Source organism: Capra hircus, unplaced genomic scaffold, assembly GCF_001704415.2.
Source record: "Capra hircus breed San Clemente unplaced genomic scaffold, ASM170441v1, whole genome shotgun sequence".
Taxonomy (NCBI): domain Eukaryota; kingdom Metazoa; phylum Chordata; class Mammalia; order Artiodactyla; family Bovidae; genus Capra; species Capra hircus.
In genome coordinates, this window is record NW_017189709.1 from 8,630 (window position 1) to 35,908 (window position 27,279).

The 27,279-nt window shown below is 41.8% G+C and overlaps 1 protein-coding gene across 1 annotated transcript; it reads left to right on the forward strand.

The window, feature by feature from the left end:
- On the forward strand, positions 1-25,806 carry LOC102183317 (antigen WC1.1-like; the record flags this gene model as incomplete). Its single annotated transcript, XM_018044690.1, has 8 exons — positions 1-105; positions 3,933-4,253; positions 13,039-13,347; positions 13,438-13,755; positions 18,053-18,145; positions 18,222-18,536; positions 19,645-19,959; positions 25,492-25,806. Coding segments are annotated over exons 1-8 (2,059 nt in total), but the record flags the coding sequence as incomplete, so codon positions are not given.
- Positions 25,807-27,279: the final 1,473 nt, after the last annotated feature.

Genomic DNA, 27,279 nt, shown 5'->3' on the forward strand with positions numbered 1-27,279 from the left:
TGGGACTGTGACCTTGAGGACGTGGGGTCAGGATGGCTCTGGGCAGACGCCTCTCCCTGCGGGGACTCTGTGTCCTCCTCCTCAGCACCGTGGTGGGTGGTCAAGGTAAGAACTGCCCCTCTGTCCTGGGTCCACAGCAGGCAGGTGTCTGGAGTTCTGGAGCTGAGCCTCAGTGTTTCTGACCGAAAAAGAACCATGCTGATGTGAATACTGGTCCCTCTCCTATAGGGGGGTCCATTGGTCATAGCGGCAGATTTTACAGAGCAGTGAGGTTTTGTCTGGACTGAGCTGGGTCAGCCTGAGTCCCCTCCACTGTCTCCCTTGTTTTCAAGGAGCTTCTAGGGTCCCAGTGGCTCCCAGTGTGTGGAAGGTCCAGTGTCTGACCCCAGCTGCGACTCTGAGCTGCTCCCACACGCTCCACGTGCCTGGTGTGTGAGCACTGCCCCTCCGTCCCCGTGTTTCCTGTGTCTTCGCTCCAGTAGGCTCTGTGATTGTGTGTGTGTGTGTGGTGTCTGTGTGTATGTGTGCAGGTGACGAGGGTGTGTGATGTGTGTGTGGTGTGTGGTGTGAGGGTATGAAGAGTGTGTGTGTGTGTGGTGTGAGGGTGTGTATGTGTGAGGGTGTATGTGGGTGTGAAGAGTGTATGTGTTTGTGAAGTGTGTGAGGAGTGTGCAAGTGATGTATTAAGGTGTGTGAGGAGTATGTGTGGGTGAGTGTGGGTGAGTGAGGGTGAGTGAGGAGTGTGTGAGGGTGTGTGAGGCTGTGTGTTCGGGGGGAGTGTGTGAGCCTGTGTGTGTGTGTGGGGGGAGTGTGTGAGCCTGTGTGTGTGTGTGAGGGGAGGTGGAGCGTGTCTGATGTGAGAGGAACAGAGCTGCTGAGCAGGGACTGAGTCCGTTGGTCTGTGAAGCACACAGGGTGTCCACAGGGCTGGGTGTCATGGCCGCTGCATGTAACTGGATCAGAGATAATCATACACTGACCTGCCTCTCTCCCCAATCCTGGCTCCTCTCCCCCATCTCTCGGGCTCCCCTCTGCTTGTTGCCATGTCTGCCTAGCCCTGGGCTCTGTGAGAGGCTCTGCCTGCTGGCCTCACCTGTTCCCACCAGGTTTCCATTAGGGAGCAGAGAAGCCCGCATCCAGGAGAGGGGCCTCTTGTCTGTTCAGTTCAGTTCAGTTCAGTCGCTCACTGGTGTCTGACTCTGTGATCCCATGGACCGCAGGACACCAGGCCTCCCTGTCCATCACCAACTCCTGGAGTCTACCTAAACTCATGTCCATTGAGTCGGTGATGCCATCCAACCATCTCATCCTCTGTCGTCCCCTTCTCCTCCCATCTTCTCTCTTTCCCAGCGTCAGGGTCTTTTCAGACGTGTCAGCTCTTCACATAAGGTGGCCAAAGTATTGGAGTTTCAGCTTCAACATCAGTCCTTCCAATGAATGACTTGTCCCTCTGTAAAGATCAGTTGATGTGTAGCCCCATGTGTATAAGTTCCCAAGTCCCTGCCTCGGCCCCCGTGACACATTTCCTGATGTGCTGGGGGCCTGGGACGGTCCTTTCCCCTCCCAGGATCTGCTGTGACTCTGTAGGGAGCCCTTTCTTTCATGCCCTTCTCCTGTCCCTCCCTGGGAGCTGCTTTCCCCTGAGTTGCAGGAGTGGAGCATGTTACATATCCTTCTGTCGTCGTCTGCAAGGTTTCTTTGGATAAATCCGCTGATCTCCTTATGGGAGTCCTCTTGGGTGACATAATTCTTTTCTACTCTTTAGACTTTTAGAATTCTCTCTTTCTCTTTGCATTTGAACAGTTTACTCTGTGAGTCTTGGAGAAGGTTGTTTTGGCTTGAAATTTTGGGGTGACTTATCAGCTTCTTGAACTTAGATGTCCAGATCTTTCCCCAGGTTTGGAAATTCGCAGCCTGTCTTTCTTTCTGTTTTAATTATTTACTTTTGGCTGTGCTAGTTCTCCTTGCTGCCTGTGGGCTTTCTCTAGCTGCGGTGAGCAGCGGTTGCTCCTCGCTGCAGTGCACAGGCTTCTCACTGCAGGGGCTTCTCTTAGGTGCAGAGCACAGGCTCTGGGTGCACACGTTTCAGCAGCTGGGGCATGCTGGCTTAGCTGCTCCTGTGGCATGTGGCATCTTCCTGGACCAGGGATTGAACCCATGTCCCCTGCATTGGCAGGTGGATTCTTAACCACTATGCACTACCAAGGAAGTCCTCAGCCCTTAATTCTTTAATCTCCTTCACTTCTTCTGCTATGACTCCAGTCCATACATTTTTTTTTTCTCTTTATGGTGCCCACTGGCTTTCTATATTCCTTTCATTCTCTTTTGGCTCCTCTATTTGGATGCTTTCAACTAATCTTCCTTCTAACACATTGATTCTTTTTGTCTTTTTCTTTCCGTTGGTCAAGTCTGTTGTTGAATCTCTGTGTTGAATTCTTCAGTTTACTCATTGTATTGTGCATGTTAAGTTGCCTCAGTCATATCTGACTCTTTGTGACCCTATGGACTGTAGCCCACCAGGCTCCTCTGTCCACTAGGATTCTCCAGGCAAGAATACTGAAGCGGGTTGCCATGACACTCCTCCAGGGGATCTTCTGGACCCAGGGATCGAACCCAAGTCTCTTACACTTCCTGCACTTGCAGACAGGTTCTTTACCACTAGCGCCACCTGGGAAGCCCATTCATTTATTATTCAGCTTCAAAATATCTGGTTGAAGAATTGAAGAAGTGAAAGTCACTCAGCCATGTTTGACTCTTTGTGACCCCATTGGTACACAGTCCATGGAATTCTCCAGGCCTTACTGGAGTGGGTAGTCTTTCCCTTCTCCAGGGGATCTTCCCAACCCAAGGATCAAACCCAGGTCCTCAGCATTGCAGACTGATTCTTTACCAGCTGAGCCACAAGAGAAGACCAAGAATACTGGAGTGGGTAGCCTGTTCCTTCTCCAGCAGATATTCCTGACCCAGGAATTGAACTGGGGTCTCCTGCATTGCAGGTGGATTCTTTACCAACTGAGCCATCAGAGAATCACAAAATATTTGGTTAGTTCTTTGTTTTTTCTTTTTTTCTTTTTTTTTTTAAAATAGTCTTCTGATGCTGGCAAAGATTGAAGGTGGGAAGAGAAGAGGATGACAGGGGATGAGATGATTGGCATGGCAACACTGACGAATGGATATGAGTCTAGTAAATTCCTGGGAGTTGGTGATGGATAGGGAGGCCGGGCGTACTGTAGTCCATGGGGTCTCAAAGAATCAGACACGACCTAGCGACTGAACTGAACTGAACTGAACACTGGTAATGTCTCCATCTATGATGTTCCTACCTAATGAACTCCTTTTTATATGCAGAAACCAGAGTCATCTTATGACTTAATCGCTAAAGTGACATCTGATCACTTTTGTCAAATTCCATTTGTTAGATGCATGTTACAGGTACATTGGAGTGTGGAATTACACACAGGACATGAACACCAGATGGCAGGAATAACCAGGACATTTTAGAGCCTGTTACCCAGCCCTCTGTTCCTAGGCTGGATGAGATGCTCCCTATGGACAGGGAAGGAGAGGGAGAATTCCTCCCTGGATCCCAGGCCATGAGCTGTAACTGAGATGGGGAAGCTGGGCCCTAGGAGCCTTTGGCACATCTACCAGGGAAGGCAGCATCCAGATTCTCTGAAGGCCTGTCCTTGGTGGTGTCCCTGGAGCTGGTTCTATAGATTCCTAAGAAATACCTGGTGCCTCCCTTCCTGCTCCATGTTCAGTGTTGGCATATTAGGGGCTTAGAGTTGGCCATGGTGGGAATGCTTATACTACAGAGGTCAGGAAATACTATATCCCATGCACTGTTTTGCTCCTCAGAGAGCTAATGTTTTCAATATTGTACCACTCTAAGTCTCCTAAAATCTTTTCCGTGTCGTGTCTCTCTTTTGCAGTACTGGAGCTGAGACTGAAGGATGGAGCCCACCGCTGTGAGGGGAGAGTGGAAGTGAAGCACCAAGGAGAATGGGGCACAGTGGCTGATGGCAGCTGGAGCTTGAAGGATGCATCTGTAGCGTGCAGACAGCTGGGGTGTGGAGTTGCCATTGGCATTCCTAAACAGGCTTATTTTGGACCAGGAGTTGGCCCCATTTGGCTTTCATATACTTCATGTGAAGGGGTGGAGTCAACTGTCAGTGACTGTAGGCATTCTAACATTAAAGACTATCGTAATGATAGCTATATCCACAACTGGGATGCTGGAGTAGTCTGCTCAGGTAAGTCCTGTCTGGCCTGTGTGGGGATCTCTAGCAGGAAAAGCCTCTGTCTTATCACCAGAATGACTCGAGATTACGGATACAGCCTTTAGAACATGCTTGGGTAAAGGATCTTTGTGATGTGTTGTAGGAGGCAGAGGTGAGGTCAAAAGTTTCATACAGATTCAGCTTCTGAATTTGACCTCTGTGACACAGTCTCAGCATGAAAATTATTCTGTATTATTTGACATAATGGTCAGTAGGGTGTGTCTACATTGATTGAGGGGTGTGTCATAGGAGAGTTGTAGGCAACAAGGTTTATTATCCTCATTGGTCCTAAAAGTCAGAGTCACCATACTCCATCAGGTTGGTATGTGGGTGATGTGCCAATAGAACAGCCTCAACCAAGCAATGGTGACCTCAAAAGGGCATGTGAAGACCCATGGACAAGTGACCATACCTGAAGTCATGGTGCAGTTACACAGGAAAATGAGTGAGAGAAATTCAGTGGTACATTTCAATGTCCCTAGGTCAGTCAAGGAGGCCAGAAGGGGGACTTGTGGCAGGGAAAATCTCATCACACTGGTGTACCTGATGAATCGAGTGGGCAGCTCACACCACATTTGCAGGGATGTTGAGGGAGCAGGAAAATGCACTCTTGAAGTTTACAACACAGCAGCTGAAGTGCATCATGTATTAGAGGCAGTGAAGCTAGGAGTTCCTGGGGTTCTCAAGGCAAGAATACTGAAGTGGTTTGCCTTTCCTTTTCCATGGACCATGTCTTGTCAGAACTCTCCACTAAGACCCGTCTGTCTTGGGTGGCCCTACATGGCATGGCTCATAGTTTCATTGAGTTAGACAAGGCTGTGGTCCATGAACTGTGAACTTCCAGATATCCAAGCTGGATTTAGAAAAGACAGAGGAACCAGACGTCAAATTGCCAACATCCGTTCGATCACTGAAAATGCATAAGAGATCCAGAAAAACATTTACTTCTATTTTATTGACTATGCCAAAGCCTTTAACTGTGTGGATCACAGCAAACTGGAAAATTCTTCAAGATATGAGAATACCAGACCATCTGGCCTGCATCCTGTGAAATCTGTATGTAGGTCAGGAAGCAACAGTTAGAACTGGACATGGAACAAAAGGCTGGTTCCAATTCGGGGAAGGAGTACATCAAGGCTGTATATTGTCACCCTGCTTATTTAACTTCTATGCAGAGTGCATCATGAGAAATGTTGGGCTGGATGAAGCACAAGTTGGAATCAAGATTGTCAGGAGAAATGTCAATAACCTTAGATGCAGATTATTTCACACTTATGGCCAAAGGTAAAGAACTAAAGAGCCTCTTGATGATAAGAAGAGAGTGGAAAAGTTGGCTTAAAACTCAGCATTCAGAAACTAAGATCATAGCATCTGGTCCCATCACTTCCTGGCAAATAGATGGGGAAACAGTGGAAATAGTAACGGACCGTTTATTTATTTATTTTTTAGGCTCCAAAATTACTGCAGATAGTGACTGCAGCCATGAAATTAAAAGACACTTGTCCTTGGAAGAAAAGTTATCACCAACCTAGACAGCATATTAAAAAGCAGAGACATTTCTTTGCCAACAAAGACCGGTCTAGTTAAAGCTGTGGTTTTGCCAGTAGTCCTGTATGGATGTGAGCGTTGGACTATAAAGGAAGCTGAGCACCAAAGAATTGATGATTTTGAACTGGTGTTGGAGAAGACTCTTGAGAGGCCCTTGGACTGCAAGGAGATCCAACCAGTCCCTCCTAAAGGAAATCAGTCCTGCACATTCATTGGAAGGACTGATGCTGAAGCTGAAACTCCAGTACTTTGGCCACCTGATGTGAAGAACTGACTCATTGGAAAAGCCCCTGATGCTGGGAAAGACTGAAGGTGGGAGGAGAAAGGGATGACAGAGGATGAGGTGGTTGGATGGCATCACCGACTGAATGGACATGAGTTAGAGAAAACCCCAGAAGTTGGTGATAGGGAGGCCTGGCATGCTGCGGTCCATGGTGTTGCAAAGAGTTAGACATGACTGAGGAACTGAACTGAACTGAATTGAAACTAAGAGGACCTCATGTGACTCCTAAGAATTACTCAGTGCTATCTAAGTGTGTTTGACCTATGCCAAGGTGGATGCATGAAAGACAGCAGTGAAACTAGGGTGCAAGTGAGTGCTCACAGTATCTGACAGAGATGCTTCTAGTTGTTATCACAGTTGCAGATTGGATGTCCAGGTTATTAATCACATCAGAACAACTGGACTGGAGGAAGATATTGTCAGTTATCACAGTGAATTCCCTAAGGTAGAAGGCTGGTCTTAGGATAGTATCACCCCATCTAATGGGATGGTGGGACAGGGGAGCCCTGAAGACCTCTGCAGTAGGGCCTTAACACCATAGCCAATCAGCTCTTGGGTGTTTATGTACAGGAAGATCATTGGAAAAGTGATCTTTTCTAATCTCACCTTCAGCAGATCTTTGATGATTCTAGTTGATGCCCTTAAGGAAACAATTCTTTTCCTTTTTAAAAAGTACTTTATTGAGGTATGTCTGACATACCAAACTGCTTGATAAGTATGCATTTGTGAAACCACTACAGCACTTATGTTATAAATCTATTCATCTCTTCAAAATGTTTTCTTCCATTCTCTTTATCATTCTTATTAAAAATAATTATTTTCAAGGTGAATTTGAATTTTAGTTAGAGGCTTTTGTTTTAAACAAACCTGTTATCTGGCATCTCAAGTACCCTTCCTCATTGTCACAATGTCATAATCATGGTTCCAACTGAAGATAAATTTGTGGAAATACTACAGGTGTCTCTAGCATATTTTGATAAATCATCATCTGAGTGGAAATGGAGTGTGTGGTGTTGAAACTTTAAATTAGAACTCCCAATGTTACCCTAAGAAAACTGATGTCTTGTTATTAATTCCAGTTAAGATATACTTAGAAGTAGAGAATTGGAAGTGCTCTGGTATTTAACAAAGGTCTGTCTAGTAAAGGCTATGGTTTTCCAGTGGTCATGTATGGATGTGAGAGTTGGACTGTGAGGAAAGCAGAGTGCTGAAGAATTGATGCTTTTGAAGTGTGGTGTTGGGGAAGACTCTTGAGAGTCCTTTGGACTGCAATGTGATCCAACCAGTACATTCTAAAGGAGATCAGTCCTGGGTGTTCATTGGAAGGACTGATGGTAAAGCTGAAACTCCAGTACTTTGGCCACCTCATGTGAAGAGTTGACTCATTGGAAAAGACTCTGATGCTGGGAGGGATTGGGGGCAGAAGGAGAAGGGGATGACAGAGGATGAGATGGCTGGATGGCATCACTGACTCCATGGACGTGAGTTTGGGTGAACTCCGGGAGTTGGTGATGGACAGGGAGGCCTGGCGTGCTGTGAATCATGGGGTTGCAAAGAGTCAGACATGACTGAGTGACTGAACTGAACTGAACTGAGCTGAACTAATATTTAAACCCTGATCGTGGTTTGTACACCCTCACTACCATTGCTCTAACTTAGACTCTCACATTTTTATGAACGGTTACGGGTTCCTTTTATTTCTCTTTTTGTCACTAGTTTCCTCCCCCTGGTCTGTCTTTTCTGTATTTTCAGACATATTTTAATGATGGGAAAATAAGTCAAAGTGGTGGTGATGTAGCAGAAATAAGATTAGAATAGCATGTGTTTTCATTATCTTAATCAGAACTCTTGGAATTTCTTCTGCTCAACCTTAGGAGTCAGGTATGGAAGAGAAATTTCAGCCTCAGTAGTGGATTGTTGGAAGTGAAGTACCGTGTTTAGGAAAAATCTAGAGTGGAAACTATGACCAGAGGAGAACGTAGAGAAGCTTGTTTGAAATAACAAGGAGATTTCATGGAGTTCAGGTGGAAGATCTGGGAGGGAACACACAAATTGTGAAGGACTGTGGTCAAGCGTTCCAGGTTGCTTCAGCCCTGTCCTACTCTTTGTGAGCCCATGGACCATGCACGAATACTGGAGTGGGTGACCATTTCTTTCTCTAGGGGATCCTCCTCACCCTGGGATCAAACCTGGGTCTCCTGCATTGCAGGCAGAGTCTTGATTATCTTCTGAGCCACCAGGGACTACAGTACTGAAGTGCAGAATGGTGAGGGGATGAAGATGCAAGGATTGCAGGAGGGGAGGGTTGGAAAGATGCAGTCAACTCCTACATTCACCCTCCCTCTCTTCCTTTATCTTGCTGTGGGAGTCATTTCTGAGCTCTGTGGAAGTGCTAGCATTTGTAGCTGGCAGTTTTCTTAGTGGAAAATTGTTATAATATGGATTCTGTTTATTTAACAAATAAGTTTACTCATATTTTTCTCTTTTTTTTTGTATCAGATTTTGGTGAGTTGTGTTTCACAAGTAATGTGTTTTTAAGGACTTGGCCCATTTTACAACAAATTTTCAAATTAGTAACACTGGGTCATATCTCATATCTTTATATGTTGGGAAGCTATACAATGATATTCCTCCTTTTGTTACTGGTGCTGCTAATGTGTTCCCTCTTTTTTCTTAATTGGTTTGCTAGAAGATTATCCATGTTAATATTCTTTTTAAGAGAATCACTAATGGACTGTATTGATTTTCTTGGTGTATTTGCTTTCTTCTTAATTGATTTCTATGCTCAGTTTTCATTCCTCTTTTTCAGTTATGATTGTGGTTGCTTTTGTAGATTCTTGAGGTGGAGTCTTGGATCATTTCCTTCTGTTTCTATTTTTATTCTAATGTAATCATCAAGGAAGCATCAAGGTTCTAAATTTTCCTCTAAGCATCACTTTATTTTTAACCCACCAGTTTCAATACTGTATAATTTCTTTTGCATTTTATTATCATAAAATGTTTCTTTTTCTCTGAATGAATTCTTTGTCTTATAGTCTGACTTTGTATGATATTAATTTAGATACTATATACAGTTTTCTCTGATTTGTGTTTGCATGATATGTAATGTTTACCTCTTTAGTATGTTTCTGTGTTTACATTTAAACACATATAAGTTTGTAGATAGTATATTGTTTTGTCTTATTTTATCTGGTCTGATTATCTTGTTTTTTTGTTTGGAGTACTTAAATTATTTACATTTAATGTAATTATTGACATAATTGGGTTTAAGTGTACTTGCCTGCTATTTGTCGGAGAAGGCAATGGCACCCCACTCCAGTACTCTTGCCTGGAAAATCTAATGGATGGAGGAGATTGGTAGGCTGCAGTCCATGGGTAGCTAAGAGTCAGACACGACTGAGCAAATTCACTTTCACTTTTTGCTTTTATATATTGGAGAAGGAAATGGCAGCCCACTCCAGTGTTCTTGCCTTGAGAATTCCAGGGACGGGGGAGCCTGGTGGGCTGCCATCTATGGGGTCGCACAGATTCGGACACAACTGAGGTGACTTAGCAGCAATAGCAGCATCAGCTGCTTTATGTTATATCTTTGTTCTTATTTTAATTTTCGAGTATATTTTACCATTTTAATTTAAATACTGTATTGGTTTATTAATTGTATCATATTTTAGGTGATTATAATGTTTAATTTTTTTAGTTTATAATAAATTTTATTTTTTGCTGGCTGGGCCTTCACTGCTGCATGGGCTTTTCTCTAGTTGTGGAGATCAGAGGCTCCTCTCTAGCTGCAGCATGAGACTCTCATTGCGGTGGCCTCTCCTGCTGTGGAGCACAGGCTCTATGGGGCACAAGCTTCAGTAGGCGTGGCCCCTGGGCTCTGGAGCACAGGCTCACTAGTTGTGGTGCACGGGCTTAGTGGCTCTGTGGTATGTGGGATTTTCCTAGACCATGGATTGAACCCACATCTCATGAATTGTCAGGTGGAGTCTTCACCACTGAACCACCGGGAACGCCCAGTGTTGAATTATTAACCTTCAATTACATTTTACCTTGAAACGATATTATGTCACAACATGCAATGTCACCCAGTGTACTTTTCTTTCACGTCCCTGTTCTTGTCATTGGTGCCATCATTGTCATACATTCTATTTATCAATTTATTATGATTCTTATGGTTTGTTGCTAATATTTTTGCCTTAAATCTTCTAATAGAGAATCAACATTTAGCACAGTCTCTATAGCTTTGAGAGGATCCATGTTTTCATCTGCCATCATCTCCCTTTAGCTTGAAGAACTTCCTGAGGCAGTTTTGTGTAGCGTGTGTCTGGTGGCTTCCAATTCTATCATCTCTCATTTACCTGAAATCATTTTATTTTATTTTTTTTTTTTTTTTTTTTTTTTTTTCTAATATTTTAGTTTTCATTCAGTTTTGAAAAGTATTTTCTTGTGTGATTCAATTTTAGGGTAACAAATGCCCAATCCCAATACTTTAAATATGTCTTACATTGTCATCTGACTTTCATTGCCTCCAACAAAAAGTCAGTAAATAATACTTATCCTTTTGTTTCCTGTATATATTGTGCTAAACTTCCCTGGCTGCTCTTAACATATTTTGTTCGTTTGTTTACCAATGAATTTCCTTAATTACATTGTCAAGTTTTCTGAGAATGGTTTCACTATCTTGTTTGGGGTTTGTTTAGCTTTTTGGATCAGTGGGTTTACAGTTTTCAATAACTTTGGGAAAATGTCATTTATCTTTTCTTAATATTTTTCTGCACATCCCTTAATCTGAATCTCCAAATACACGTATTTTATATATTTTGATATTATCCTGCATGCCACTGTGTTTCCATTCATATTTCTCTGCCTTTTTAGTCTCTTTGGTTCAGTTTAGGCCGTCTCTACTGCTGTGTTCTACTTTCCAGTTCTTTTATTCTGCAATGCCCAGTCTCTTGTGTAATTATCCAAATAATTGTTCATTCCAATACTATATTTTTCAGTTTCAGAATTCTCATTTGTGTATTTTTCTTAATTTTTCTCTCTGTTTATTTTTATGCTTCATTAAGCATATTGGTATTAGGGTTTTAAGGAGCTCTTCAGCCAATTCAATCATTTCTGTAATTTCTGAAGCTGCTTTAAATGATTGTTTTTATAATATAAATTTATTTAATTGGAGGTTAATTACTTTACAGTATTATATTGGTTTTGCCATACATCAACATGAATCTGCCATGGGTATACTCATGTTCCCCATCCTGAACCCCTCTCCCTCCCCATACCATCCCTCTGGGTCGTCCCAGTGCACCAGCCCTGAGGCTCCAGTATCATGCATCGAACCTGGACTGGTGATTCATTTCTTATATGATATTATACATGTTTCAATGCCAATCTCCTAAATCATCCCACCCTTGCCCTCTCCCACAGAGTCCAAAAGACTGTTCTATACATTGGTGTCTCTTTTGCTGTCTGATTGTTTTTAAAAAATGTGTTATGGGTTACATTTCTCTCTTTTGGAAATTCTAAAAATTCTTTGGTTGGATGTTGGGCATCAGTAAGCAGTCCTTTACCAGGAAGAACTTCAGAAGTAAATAATCAGAACACACCCAGAAATCAGGGAATTGTCCTTGATGAATTAAATAAAGTTGTTTCATTGGGTTATCTTCATTCAGTTCAAATGTGTTCCTTTGATGACCAAATGATGAACTCTTATTTTGGTTTTCCTCCTTTAGTTTCAAAACTTCCTTGATCCCACCTTGCATGCAAAATACCCCACCGACACCCTACTTCTTCAGCAGTAGCTACCCTTTCTGATTTTCTTTTCCATCCATCTGTATCTTTTAGAATGGCATTTGCTTGTCTGAAGTGGGAGAAATGAGAAAGGATAGCAGTTTAGGTGGTAGATGGGAGGAGCAGAGGGTGATGTAGTATGCTAACAACCTACTCAATGAGTGTTTCCCACAAATATTTGCATATTTATCCATATTGAGGCTTTTTCAACTTGGAACTCTCCAAATTTATGGCTTGTTTGCTCATTTCCTCCTCCTCCTCCTTCTTCTTCTTCCTTCTTTTTGGCAACATGCCATCTTCTTTTAGAATTGTAAAACATTCATGAAAGAAATTAAAGACAATATGATGAATGGAAAGTCATTGTGTTTCTGGCCTGCAAGAATTAGTATTGTTAAAATGCCTATACTTCTCAAAGTGATCTATAGATTTAATGCAATTGCTATCTAACTAGCATTCTTTATAGAAATAGGAAAACAATCTTAAAATATGAGTGTGTGGTTTAATTTTTATATATTCATGAATTCCTGTTTTCTGATCATTATTGAATTTTAGTTCCATTCCATCATGGTCATGTAAGATACTTGGAATTATTTTAATATTTTTGAATTTGTTAAGGCTTATTTGTAACCTAGCCTGGAGACTATTCCATGTGTGCTTGAGAAGAATGCATAATTTTCTGTGGTTAGAATTAGTACAATGATAGTATTAAAATCCATTACTATCAGCCCTTAGCATTTTCTATGAATCTTGTTTGAGAAGAAAAACCTTTAATAGGAGACAATGTGGAAACTCAGCTATCTGGTAAACTCCCACTGAGATCACACTCTCCCCCAGATTTTTGGCAAATCCTAGAATTTCAAGAGAGATGGCTGGGACTCTCTCTCTCTATGCCTCTCTGAGTTTTCTTAACTCATTTCCTTTACCACTGAGGTCACTGAAGAAATTCATTCAATTTTTTCGCATCAAAAAGTATCGGAAACCTGCTCATGAAAATTCAGTTAAGACACTAACTGTCAAAGACTCTCTACATGCTCCACTCCTAAAATGAAAAACTTTTACTCCATTGCCGGTGACGTGTGGTTTCCAGTTGCCAAGTCAGTACCACGAACACTGACTGGTTTTGTTGTTGTTTCCTCTTAGGATTTGTGCGTCTGGCTGGAGGGGATGGACCCTGCTCAGGGCGAGTAGAAGTGCATTCTGGACAAGCCTGGATCCCAGTGTCTGATGGGAACTTCACACTCCCCACTGCCCAGGTCATCTGTGCAGAGCTGGGGTGTGGCAAGGCTGTGTCTGTCCAAGGACATGAGCTCTTCAGAGAGTCCGATGGCCCCGTCTGGGCTGAAGAGTTCAGGTGTGAGGGGGAGGAGCCTGAGCTCTCTGTCTGCCCCAGAGTGTCCTGTCCAGGGGGCACTTGTCACCACAGTGGAGCTGCTCAGGTTGTCTGTTCAGGTGAGATGCAGGTCAGGCCTTTCACCTCTGTGAACACCCTGTTCAGGTGAGAAAGTAATGTAATTTTGTTGAAACTCTGTCTTCTACCAGCATACTCAGAAGTCCGGCTCATGACAAATGGCTCCTCTCAATGTGAGGGGCAGGTGGAGATGAACATTTCTGGACGATGGAGAGCGCTCTGTGCCTCCCCTTGGAGTCTGGCCAATGCCAATGTTGTCTGTCGTCAGCTCGGCTGTGGAGTTGCCATCTCCACCCCCGGAGGACCACTCTTGGTAGAAAGAGGTGATCAGATCCTAACAGCCCGATTTCACTGCTCAGGGGCAGAGTCCTTCCTGTGGAGTTGTCCTGTGACTGCCCTGGGTGGGCCTGACTGTTCCCATGGCAACACAGCCTCTGTGATCTGCTCAGGTAAGAGAGAGGGGGGGGCTACTGGTACTCAGGATGCTCCTGGAGTAAAATGTCTCCAAGAGTAAAGAGTGAGGTTAAACGTGCTTCAAAGTCAGAAATTTCGTGGTGAAATATGGATCTTCTCATTGTTCATTCATTTTTCAGGTCAGGGCAAGAAGTGTGAAGGGAAATAATATATTTTTAAAGCAACATTGTTGCTTACATGTAATCATAGAAAACAATGTAGGAACAGTAAGTGTAGACCTCAGTATGAACCCCAGCCCAGAGCAGCAAAGAGAGTGTCCCCAGCACCACAGTCACTGTTGACCCCAGTATCTGTGTCTTCCCTCCTTGACAGGGAAAAAAGCGCTTATCTAGCTTCTACTAACATAGAGAGTTTCATCAATGTTTGAACTTTATGTAAAATGATGCCATATGTTTCATCTTTTGTATCTAATTTCATAGACTCAAAATTATGTTTGGGATTCACACATGATGTTGTATATTGTAGCACTTAATTTATTAGAGTAAAGTATGCTTTGAATGATCACATGACCATGTACGGATCCATTCTACTGACAGTATAAATCTGAGTTATTTCCAGTTCTTGACTATTACAAATATGATATTACAACTTACCATGACAATGTCTTTGGATGCAAATATGTGTTACTTATTTTCCATGTTACTTGTTTTCCATGGTCTTTTATTTTCATTTTCTTAATGAAATGGTATCCTTTGATGAACTCATTTCTTATGTAAATATAACTTACCACATTTTTTCTGTACGTTTAATATTTCTTCTATTCTTTAAAGGAGAAGGAAATGGCAACCCACTCCAGTATTTTTGCCTGGAAGATCCCATGGACGGAGGAGCCTGGTAGGCTACAGTCCATGGGTGGTTAAGAGTCGGAGACTACTGAGTGACTTCACTTTCACTTTTCACTTTCATGCATTGGAGTAGGAAATGACAACCTGCTCCAGTGTTGTTGCCTGGAGAATCCCAGGGACAGTGGAGCCTGATGGGCTGCTGTCTACTCGAAGATTGTAAAAACATTCTCTAAGAGTATCTTATGGAAATTTTATCATTTTTCTCTTGCATATTATTGTGCATTCCTTCTGGGATTGATATCTGTGTCAGATAAGGGTCAGGGTTCATATGGACATCTTTTCTGAAAAGACTCTTCCCCACTGCAGTGCTGCCTTCGTCATAAGCAGAAGGGCAATTATGTCTGTCTTATTTGAGACTCTCTATTCTGTTCCATGTTGTCATTTGTCTATCCTTGAACAAATACTGCATTTTCTTAATTATCATAACTTCATAGTTGTTGTTCAATCTCTAAGTCACGTCTGAGTCTTTGTGACCCCATGAACTACAGCACACCAGGCTTCTGTGTCCTTCACTATCTCCCTGAATTTCAAACTTTGTAGTTAGTATGAATAATTTTAGTTTACAGAGTTACTTTATATTAACTCCTCTAATATTGTTGCTTTTCTTACCAACTGTGCTGTTCATTTTTGGTTGCTTGTATTTTGTATGAATTTAGAAGTCAGCTTGTCATTTTCACCAAAAGAAAAGCTTAAGGGTATCACTGAGATTAGATTTTAAAATTTGAGAGTAGACATAGAAATTTGAGGATGATTGACATTGACAATGTTGAGTTTTTCAAATCATTAACATAATACATCCCTCCATTCGGTTAGATCCTGAATTTCAGAGAATTTGCCCATCTTCTACTAGGATTTCTCCTAGGGTTTTATTTTTGATGTTATGAGTATTTTTGTGACAGTGTCCTGGCAATGAATTCTCTTTGACTTGCTTTCATCTTTTAATTCTTTCAGTTTTGATGTATGTTGAGACATAAAAATGTTGGGAAAACAATGTAAAAATTCCTTTATGACCTTTACCTGGGTTTCTAATTGTTAGTATCTATATTTTGCTTTAATCTGTGTGTGTGTGTGTGTGTCCTTCCTTCTCTGTTCCCCTTCTGCCCCATTTCTTCCTGAATATGTAAATTCTTTCTGAATTCAGTTGAAAACATGATGTTCCTTTATCCTTAGAACAGTTCTGGGAATTAATTTCCTTACAGAACCAGAGTTCAGTCAAGTCTTTAAATGACTTCAGCTCTAGATGACATCTAATTGCAGCTCTGAAAGACCCCACTGAAAGACTGCCAAACTGAGTTTTTTCCTGATTAATGACCCAAAGTGATAAGCAAAATTAAGTACATATTTTTTCCTTCAGCTACTAAGTTTTACCTTTTCATATTGATCAAATTGCCAACATCTGTTGGATCACAGAAAAAGCAAGAGAGTTCCAGAAAAACCTCTACTTCCGCTTCACTGAAATGCCAAAGGCTTTGACTTTGTGGATCACAACAATCTGTGGAAAATTCTTAAAGAAATGGAACTACTAGACCACCTACCTGCCTCCTGATGAATCTGTGTGCAGGTCAAGAAGCAACAGTTAGAACTGGACATGGAACAACAGACTGTTTCCAAATTGGGAAAGGAGTATGTCAAGACTGTATATAGTCACCCTGCTTATTTAACTTATATGCAGAGTACATCACGTGAAATTCTGGGCTGGATGAAGCACAAGCTGGAATCAAGATTGTTAGGAGAAATATCAATAATCTCAGATATGCTGATGACACCACCCTTATGGCAGAAAGCGAACAGGAACTGAAGAGCCTCTTGATGAAAGTGAAAGAGTAGAGTGAAAATGCTGGCTTAAAACTCAACATTCAAAAAACAAAGATCATGGTATCCGGTCCCAACATTTCATGGCAAATAAATGAGGAAAGAGTGGGTTCCTCAGACTATTTTCTTGAGTTCCAAAATAACTGCAGATGGTGACTGCAGCCATGAAATTAAATGATGCTTGCTCCTTGGAAGAAAAGCTATGACCAACCTAGACAGCATATTAAAAAGCAGACACATTACTTTGCTGACAAAGGTCCATCTAGTCAAAGCTGTGATTTTTCCAGTAGTTATGTATGGATAAAAGAGTTGGACCATAAAGAAAGTTGAGCATTGAAGAGCTGATGCTTTTGAAATGTGGTGTTGGAGGAGACTCTTGAGAGTCCCCTGGACTGCAAGGAGATCAAACCAGTGGATCCTAATGGAAATTAGTCCTGAATATTCACTGGAAGGACTGATACTGAAGCTGAATCTTCAATAGTTTGGCCACCTGATGAAAAGAGCTGACTCATTGGAAAAGACCCTGATGCTGGGAAAGATTAAGGGCAGGAGGAAAAGAGGATGACAGAGGATGAGATGGTTGGATGGCATCACCGACTTGATGGACATGAGTTTGAGCAAGCTCCAGAAGTTGGTGAAGAACAGGGAAGTCAGGCAAGCTGCAGTTAATTGGGTCACAAAGAGTTGGACATGACTGAGGGACTGAACTGAAGTGAACCAAGTGTTTTGGAAAAACTGCCATACAACAATATAATGAGAACTCTTGCTATGTGACCTGAATTAATTGAAGAATATCCTCTGATTTTGCATTTTGATGTTTCTACTTTATGCTGAGCTAATGTGCGGCTACACTTATTCTTCAGTTCTTAATTGCAGCTAACAAGTTTTTCAGCTCTAGAAGTATTTGGTTTTTGTTATCATTTCTCTGCAAAGGTGCACATTTTGTCAATTAATTCCATAAGCACTTTAACCGTGGCTACATATATTCTCGTCAGGTAACTCTAGCAGCTGAACACCCTGGGAAATTCTAATGTCTCCTTTTTCCTTTCCGTTTCTCATGAGATCTATTTTATATAAGTGTTTGTTCTAAAGATACACATTGAAGAAATTGTAGAGATCCTTCAGAACGAATTTTGTTTTGCTTTCACTTAGGGATAGATTTGGGCTTCCCTGGTGGCTCAGATGGTAAAAAATCCGCTTGCAGTGCGGAAGACCAGGGTTTGATCCCTGGGTTGGGAAATCCCCTGGAGGAGGGCTTGGCAACCCACTCCAATATTCTTGCCTGAAAAATCCTATGGGCAGAGGATACTGGTGGGCTCTAGTCCAAGGGGTTACAAAGAGTCGGACATGACTAAACACTGAGCGACTAAGCACAGCACAGGGATACATTTAGGGATACAACTTACTTAACTCATTCTTACAGCAACACTTGGGTTAGAACAGAAATTGTGGTACTGTCAGAAGCAGAACTCTCCAGGTGAACACTAAGAGTATGATAACTTTACTGCTGGCTCACAGCTCTCATTTTAGGCTCCATCAGTAGGTCATTATTTTCCTTAAATCAGTTTCCTGTTCTTCAACTCTTCCAGACTTCTGATCATTGTTGTTTCTTCAGGAAACCAGACCCAGGTGCTGCCCCAGTGCAACGACTCTATGGCAGAACCAGCAGGCTCTGCGGCCTCAGTGGAGAGCACCCCTTACTGCTCAGGTGAGGGTCCCACAGGACAGAAGACCCTTCTCACCCCTGGGTTCACTGCCCCATTGTCCCATTTCTCTCTCCTCAGACAGCAGGCAGCTCCGCCTGGTGGACGGGGGCGGTCTCTGCACCGGGAGAGTGGAGATCCTTGACCAGGGCTCCTGGGGCACCATCTGTGATGACGGCTGGGACCTGGACGATGCCCGCGTGGTGTGCAGGCAGCTGGGCTGTGGAGAAGCCCTCAATGCCACGGGGTCTGCTCACTTCGGGGCAGGATCAGGGCCCATCTGGCTGGACGACCTGAACTGCACAGGAAAGGAGTCTCACGTGTGGAGGTGCCCTTCCCGGGGCTGGGGGCGGCACGACTGCAGACACAAGCAGGACGCGGGGGTCATCTGCTCAGGTCTGCGCTGCACACTGTCCACAGGCTGGGGGAGGGGTGGGGCCCTGGAGGACCGGGTCTGAGCCCTGAGGGAGAGATGCTGAAAGGACCAGAGAAGGAGGCTTCCTCCCATGAAGCCTGTCTTTCCAGCAGATATGAAGACGAGGTGCTTTCACTTCCTTCTGCAGCAGCTGAGGTTCTGGTCCTTTCTTCGCAGCAGTGTCTCCTGGCAGAGCCTTTTCTCACAGTTTTTCTTGAAAGCAGGGCTCTCTCTCCGGTTACATACAAAAAATTTAAACCCGCGGTACTAGTTTCTGTTTGCTTCCCTAACAATTTACCAACTAGTGGTTTACAACAGCATATATTTATTTCCTTACTCTTCTCTAGCTTAGATGTCCAGCAGGGGTCTCACTGGGCTGGGATCAAGGCTTCAGCAGGGCCGCATCACTTTTGCGGCTCTAGGGGAGGATCTGTTTCTTGCCTTTTCAAACTTCTTGAAACCACCTACATTCCTTCCTTCACAGCACCCTTCATCCATTATCAGACCAGCAATGCTGCAGGCCTCCAACCACTATCCTGAGTCACATCTCTCTTTCTAGCCGGAGCTAAGAAAATATTCCACCTTTAAGGAGAGTGGGTCTAAGGATGTGATTAGACTGGGCTCATATTGTTAATACATCATCTCACCATCCTGAGGTCTTTACGTTAATCACATCTGTAAATCCCTCTTGTCAGGTACGGTAACATATTCACAGGTTGTAGAGATTGGGATGTGGACATTTTTGGATTAATTATTATCCTTATCTCCCTAATATCTACATCACATCCCTTTGACATACTCTTTAAGGATTTCATCAGGAAGCAGGATTCAGCTGCCCCTCCCTGAATAGCACCCATGCAGTTTGGTCTTCCTCTCAGTTCATATCCACTACACCATTGTAGTAGAAATAGAAAGACAGACACAAATGGACAAAGTCAGTTAAAAGGGAGGTGATGTCAGTCTTGTCATCTAGTGGGTATCTCTTGAACAAGGTCAGAGATGAATGTTCACCATTTCTAGAAAAAAGGAAAACCTAGAAGTTCCAGCAAAGTTTTCACTGTGTCCTGTCTCCTCCCCTTTCAACCTTAGAGTTCCTGGCCCTCAGGATGGTGAGCGAGGACCAGCAGTGTGCTGGGTGGCTGGAAGTTTTCTACAATGGGACCTGGGGTGGTGTCTGCCGCAGCCCCATGGAAGACATCACTGTGTCCGTGATCTGCAGACAGCTTGGCTGTGGGGACAGTGGAACCCTCAACTCTTCTGTTGGTCTCAGGGAAGGTTCTAGACCCCGGTGGGTGGATGGAATCCGCTGTCGGAAAACTGACACCTCTCTCTGGCAGTGTCCTTCTGACCCTTGGAATCACACTTCATGCTCTCCCAAGGAGGAAGCCTATATCTCGTGTGAAGGTGACTTACTGTCTGTTTCTGTGTGTCTGTCCCAACCCTGTAGGATGCAGTGAGATTTGATATTTTAAAATCTAAATGATGAGTTTAATTTCGGTCCACGAAATGACATAAAGTGAAAATGTTAGTTGCTCAGTTGTGCTCTTTGTGACCACATGGACTGTAGCCTGCCAGGCTCATCTGTCCGTGGGATTCTCCAGGCATGAATGCTGGAATGGGTTGCCATTCCCTTCTCCAGGGGGTCATCCTGACCCAGGTATGAAATTGGGTCTCCTACACTGAAGTCAGATTCCTTACTGTCTGAGCCACCAGAGAAGCTTAAATGAAGTAAGAATGAAACTAATTAAATCCACATATTCCAACCTTGTTTGTTAACATTTTAAATTGAGACACAATTCTCATAACATTATATTATTTCTAAGTGTAAAATATAGTGTTTATGTATTTGTACATATTGGTAAATCACCACACATACAGTAATATCCATCACCACATGCAGTTACAATTTTTTCTCTTATGATCCCACAAGTAAGAATTTGCATGCTGAAACTAAAACCCAGCACAACCAAATAAATACTTAATTTTAAAAGAGAGTATAATTTTCTTCATAGCATCATGGTTTTTTTATCCACATAAGGGCTTCCCTGGTAGGTCAACTGGTAAAGAATCCGCCTGCCATGCAGGAGACACTGGTTTGATTCCTGAGTCTGGAAAATCCGCTGGAGAAGGATAGGCTACTCACTACAGTATTCTTGGGCTTCCCTTGTGACTCAGCTGGTAAAGAATCTGCCTGCAATGTGGGAGACCTGGGTTTGATCCCTGGGTTGGGAAGACCCCCTGGAGAAGGGGATGGCTACCCACTCCAGTATTCTCACCTGGAGAATTCCATGGACTCTATACTCCACGGGGTCACAAAGAGTTGGACATGACTGAGTGACTTTCACAAACACTATATAAAAAATGTTATCTTCTTTCTTATATACTGTCTTAAGATATCTTTCATGATAATATTTTTTCTTTAGAATGTTTAAAATTTCTTATTTATTCATAGGAACTCTTTATAAACAAGCATCACTTACAGTTTTTCTTAAATATTTTTGTAAGATTTTCCCCATATTTTACATATATTTTTAAGGTTGTGTATGTGTATGGGTGGGTTATGTGGTCAAATGTAATGTTTTACTTTTTTGATGTCTGCCTTTAGTGCAATGTTTCAAATGCCATTTTTTATCTCAAAATAACATTGAATCATTTTATTTTCTGCAAACAATTTTATAGTTCCACTAAAGAATATTCAAAACCTAAAATCAAATTATTTATTTATCTGAATTTATTTCACTATGTGTGATGGTGTAACATCATCACCAGGTAAGAACTGCTTTTTAGATATGTGATATCTTAGCTCCATCACAAAATAAAAGCACATGGTTTCATGAGTTCATGGATATGACATCAAAAGTACAGGCAACAGAGCAAAAATAGACAAGTGGGAATATACCAAACTAAAAAGCTTCCAGAAACCAAATGAAAGATCAACAGAGTGAAAAAGCAAGCTAGCACAAATTATATAAGGTATTAATTTCCAAACATAATAAGGAACTCCTATAACTTAAGAGAAAAAAAAACATGCAACAAACTTAAAACCTAATAACTCAATTAAAAAATTGGCCAAGGTCTTGGATAGACATTTCCCTAAAGAAGACATACAAATGGCAATAGGTATATAAAAAAATGCTTGACATTTTCAGTCATCAGGAAAATGTAAATTAAAACCACAAAGCAATATCATCTCACACATGTCAGAATGACTGTTTTTTTTTTTTTTTCTTTAAAGACACTTAGTGTTGGCAAGGCTGTGGAGAAATTGATACTTTATGTGTACTTATCCACATTAAATGTATAAATTATACTAATAAAACTATGTAATCCAGAGGTTAAATCTCAGCTTTCTCTGTCACGGGTCCAGGTTCAATCCCTGACCTGGGAACTATGAGCCCATGAGCAACAGCACAGCCAATAAGCAAACAAACAACACAAAAACTATGACCAAAACATCTGTATGATCTATACTGATGTCCCTTTTCATTCTTGGTATTGTTAGCTTCATTTTCTCTCTGCTCTGCATTAGTGTTGCTCAGTGTTCATCAGTGTTCAATGAGCCACGTTTAAAGGGTTTTCTTCTATGTTTTCTATCTAATGCTTACCTTCTTTTCTATTAATTTTTGTTCCTTTTTAAATTAACCCCAACATTCTACATTCTTGACTTTCTCATCTAGTTTCTTAATTGGAAGCTTACTTTTTTTCACTTTCAGTCTTTCTTCTTTTCTAAATCTAGGGTATAAATTTCCCTTAGGCACTAGTTGAGTTTCATTAGAAGAATTTATTGTACTATTATTTTGTGTTTATTATCATTATTTCACAATATTATGTAAGTTTTAAATTTATTCCCAGACTCAGGTGGTTTTTGGAAGGATCTTGCTGAATTTCTCCAAATAGAGGTGGCTATAAATATTTTTTTATTAGTTCTTAATTTTGTTCTACTGTGGTCAGAGTAAATATTCTGTATGAATTCAAAGAGTGAAAGATTTTGTCCTATTATGTGGTCATTTTGGCAAAAGTTCCGAGTGCATGTACAGTAATGTGAACTCTTGCGGTGTTGGGTGCGTTGCTCTATGTGTTACTTGGTTAAACGTGCTGGCTATGTTGTTGCACATCTACTGAATTCTTCTTTGTTTCTTGTATGTTTGGTCTGCATGCTATTGAAAAAGATCTGGTAATAATCCCCCATTTTGATTGTGATTTTGTCTATTTCTTTTTTATACTCTGTCAACTATGTTTCAAAGTTATGTTCTGTTACCTTGAACTTTGTTGTCTCAAATATCTTTATTAAGGGTGCATCTCATTATAATCATGAAAATTCCCTCTTTAATTCAGTGTATCTTGGCTAAAAGTCTACTTTCTGGGACATCGATATAGCTAGTCCAGTTTTGTTACAGTTAGTACATTTTTTCCATCATTTTACTTTCAACCTTTCTTTGCTTTATAATATAAGGTGGGCAATTTGCAAGTAACATTTGTGTCAATTTTGTTTTATCTTAATGCATTCACTGTAAATGCAATTACTGATGTTGATGTGTTGGTATCTGCCATTTGCTTTTAATTGATCCACATGCTTTATGATCCTTTTTGTCTCCTTTTTCCCCTCCTTTTGTATTAAGTAAATCTCTTATTATTCCAGATTTTCCTTTTTCATTTTGATTTTCAGCAGCTTTACTAGGAGTGGGGGTTTTCATACTCCTCCATTTATTTTTAAAAAATATTCTCTATTGTTATACCTTCAGAGATTACTTCTGCAGTTCTGTCTCTCTGTCTCTGTATCTCTTCTCCCTCTCCTCCTCCTCTTTCTTCTCTTTCTCATCTTTCATCTTTGAGTTCAGTTCAGTTCAGTTCAGTTCAGTCGCTCAGTTGTGTCCAACTCTTTGTGACCCCATGAATCACAGCACGGCAGGCCTCCCTGCCCATCACCAACTCGCGGAGTTCACTCAGATTCACATCCATCGAGTCAGTGATGCCATCCAGCCATCTCATCCTCTGTCGTCCCCTTCTCCTCCCGCCCCCAATCCCTTCCAGCATCAAAGTCTTCTCCAATGAGTCAACTCTTCTCATGAGGTGGCCAAAGTACTGGAGTTTCAGCTTTAGCATCATTCCTTCCAAAGAAATCCCAGGGTTGATCTCCTTCAGAATGGACTGGTTGGATCTCCTTGCAGTCCAAGGGACTCTCAAGAGTCTTCTCCAACACCACAGTTCAAAAGCATCAATTCTTTGGTGCTCAGCCTTCTTCACAGTCCAACTCTCACATCCATACATGACCACAGGAAAAACCATAGCCTTGACTAGACAGACCTTAGTTGGCAAAGTAATGTCTCTGCTTTTGAATATACTATCTAGGTTGGTCACAACTTTTCTTCCAAGGAGTAAGCATCTTTTAATTTCATGGCTGCAGTCACCGGACTCCTCTAAATCACTATACTCTAAGTTCTATAGAAAATCTTTTAACTTATTCATTCACTGTTTAAACCTAGATATTTTATTTTAGGTTGGCAATAGTTCCTAGACATTTTTATTTATTTATGATTATTTGTTATTTTTTTCATATTTTTACCTGCTTATTCTCTTCTTCCCTAAATACATTGATTGTAGTTAAAATCCTTATCTGCTAAGTCCAGCATTTCTATCATGTGTGTCTCTGCATTCTCTTATCTTTTTTCATTTTGGTCATTTGTCGTGTTATCCTAGCTTGTCAAATGTCATGTCATTTTTTATTGAGTGCTATAAATTATATATGAAAAAGTAAGATACTCCTGATACACTTTCCAACACCTGAAAGGATTTGCCCTTTGTTTTCCTAGGCAGGTAGGGGGAAGGGATGTGTACTACCCAAACTCCTAAATATAACCTAAAACTGAGCTATAACAAGTATGGGTTGCAGTTTTGGTAGCACTCAGTGCACCTCTGATTTCTCTGTCCCTATGACATAGCCTTTCAGAGATTTCAGTTCAGAACCTAGATTCTTTGGTAGCTAAGTACTCAAAATAATGAAAAAGACTCTGCTTTCCAAGTCTTTTTTATATAGTTCCCTAGCTTCCTGCCCTTCACAGCTTATATACTGGGCAAATATTTGAGAAGAAAACCTGCTCTGTGAGAGAGGCTCTCAAGAGTCTAATTTTGTCTCTCCAGCACCAGGTAACCCCCAAATTATGCTGGCTTCCTGTCACAACAGTAGTCCTCTGCTTGTCTGAGCCCAGATTATGAATCATTAAATTATGTAATGAACTGGCAAATTCCCACAGAGAAAAAGAAGCTATAGATCCTGGACTAACACTGAAATAATCTCCACTCTTTAGAATTTTAGCATATTTAGTCCATGTTGAGTTATAAATGTCGAATACATTTACTGTTTCTTAAAAAACATTTTCCAGCTTTTAAAGTTGTACCTTAAAGACCCAGCAAGGTTGGGCCTGCTGTGAACTCCATTCTCCCTGGAAGTGGAAAATTTTAAGTTTAATTCTCTACTTCATTATCCACTTAAAGTACAGCACTGATAGACATTATTTAACCTTTCTTTACCTACTTTTTTTTTAACCTTTCCTCCTACTTTTCAACCTTATTCATTCTCTTGCCACTGCTGTAAGAAACCAGACCCAGCTGCTGCCCCAGTGCAATGCTGCTGCTGCTGCTGCTGCTGCTGCCGCTGCTGCTGCTGCTGCTGCCAAGTCGCTTCAGTCGTGTCTGACTCTTAGCGACCCCATGGACTGCAGCCTACCAGGCTCCTCTGTCCATGGGATTGTCCAGGCAAGAGTACTGGAGTGGGTTGCCATTGCCTTTTGCACGGGTGCAAAGACTCTATATCAGAACTAGCAGGGTCTGCAGCCTCAGAGGAGAGCGCCTCCTACTGCTCAGATGAGGGTCCTACAGGATAGACGACCCTTCTCATTCTCTAGGTCAACGCCCCGTGTCCCATTTCTCTTTCCTCAGGTAGCAGACAGCTCCGCCTCGCAGACGGGAGCAGTCCCTGCGCCGGGAGAGTGGAGATCCTTGACCAGGGTTCCTGGGGCACCATCTGTGGTTACAACTGGGACCTGGACGATGCCCGCGTGGTGTGCAGACAACTGGGCTGTGGAAAAGCCCTGGAAGCCACTCTCTCTTCTTCCTTTGGCGCGGGATCAGGGCCCATTTGGCTGGGCAACGTGAAGTGCACAGGAAAGGAGTCCCACGTGTGGAGGTGCCCTTCCTGGGGCTGGGGGAAGCACGACTGTGATCATAGCCAGGATGCAGGAATTGTCTGCTCAGGTCAGTTCACGACCCCGAGCTGGGAGGATGGAGACCTCCAAGAAAGCTGGTGTTTGCTCAGAGGGACAACAGGGGACGGGTGGGATGGAGAGGACTGAGACAGCTACCCATCCTCCCTGAGTGCCCTGTAGCTGTGAGCTATGAGCTTCTTACACTTCCCTCTTACAAGTCTCTGCTATTCTGTTCTTCTCTAGTGCTCTTACCTGACACTAAAATAGCTTTATTTATTTTCCCAGTTAAAATAAATTCTCATAATTTTTTTTCATAATTCACTTTTTGTAAGAGTGAAACATTTGCTAACAGCCACATACACACTCCCTTTGCACAGGAAGGCTATGAGTGGGAGGGACAAAAAATGAGGATGTACTTTCCTGGGTGGAGTTGTTTCTATACAGACAGTGTGAGACATTATTTTGCACTAGGCTAGTATGAGTGGAGGCTACTCCTACTATAGGAGGATATCATTTACCTGTATAGAGGGTGTATCCCTACAGAGGTTATCATTTAACAGATCAGAGATTCTTATGGATTTGCGCCAGATTCAAGTTTTCTTTGCAAATTTAGACATCAATGTTCATAGTTCTTTGATGGTAGAGAATTGTTGATGGAATGCTCTGAGTCATATATTCTTCCATTGTTACTAGAAAAGTCTCTTTCTCAAATTTTTCCTTTAAAATATCTGTATAAATGCAAACTTTGGAGGAACACTTAGCCATGCACTGACAAGTCAAAGGTGGAGGTAATAAAACTTGAATTTCTGTGTTTTATGTTAAGAGATTATATAGTTTATATTTGATGACTTCAGTGATATAAGAGAATTGCATTTGGGGGCTTATTTGGAGTAAGTGGACAAATATAATTTTTGAAGAAGGTGGGAAAGGTTTTTTAGTAGCTTGGAGGAAGGAGAATGGCAAAGGGAGCTGATGAAGGCAAGTGTGAGGTTCTCTGAGCAGCACTGAGGGGCCAAGTGTGGTGTGAAGGATTCTACATGTGCTTAAGGACACAGGATGTGTACACAGCAAGAGACCAGACAAGGATATGTCTTTACTATATTTAGTAGCTTTACTCACATCAGCCTTCTAGTTAATAATTTTCTTGGAATTATCACACACTGATTCTTCCATGTAAATTTTAAAATCAAGTAGAAAATAAAAAAGATATACTATATCTCAGAAGTCTCTATCCTGATATGTATAAGACTTTATTGAGTATTCAGCATATATTTGGATATTTCACATGTATCAGGGTATATAAAACAATACAAGAAATACCTTTTTCTTGTTCTTTCTAAATTTTTAATCTCATAGAATTAATATAACAATATCATTAACCTCATATATGCAGATGACACCACCCTAATGGCAGGAAGTGAATAGGAACAGAGGAGAGCCTCTTGATGAAAGTGGAAGAGAAGAGTGAAAAAGCTGGGTTGAAACTCCACATTCAAAAAACTAATATCATGGCATCCAGTCC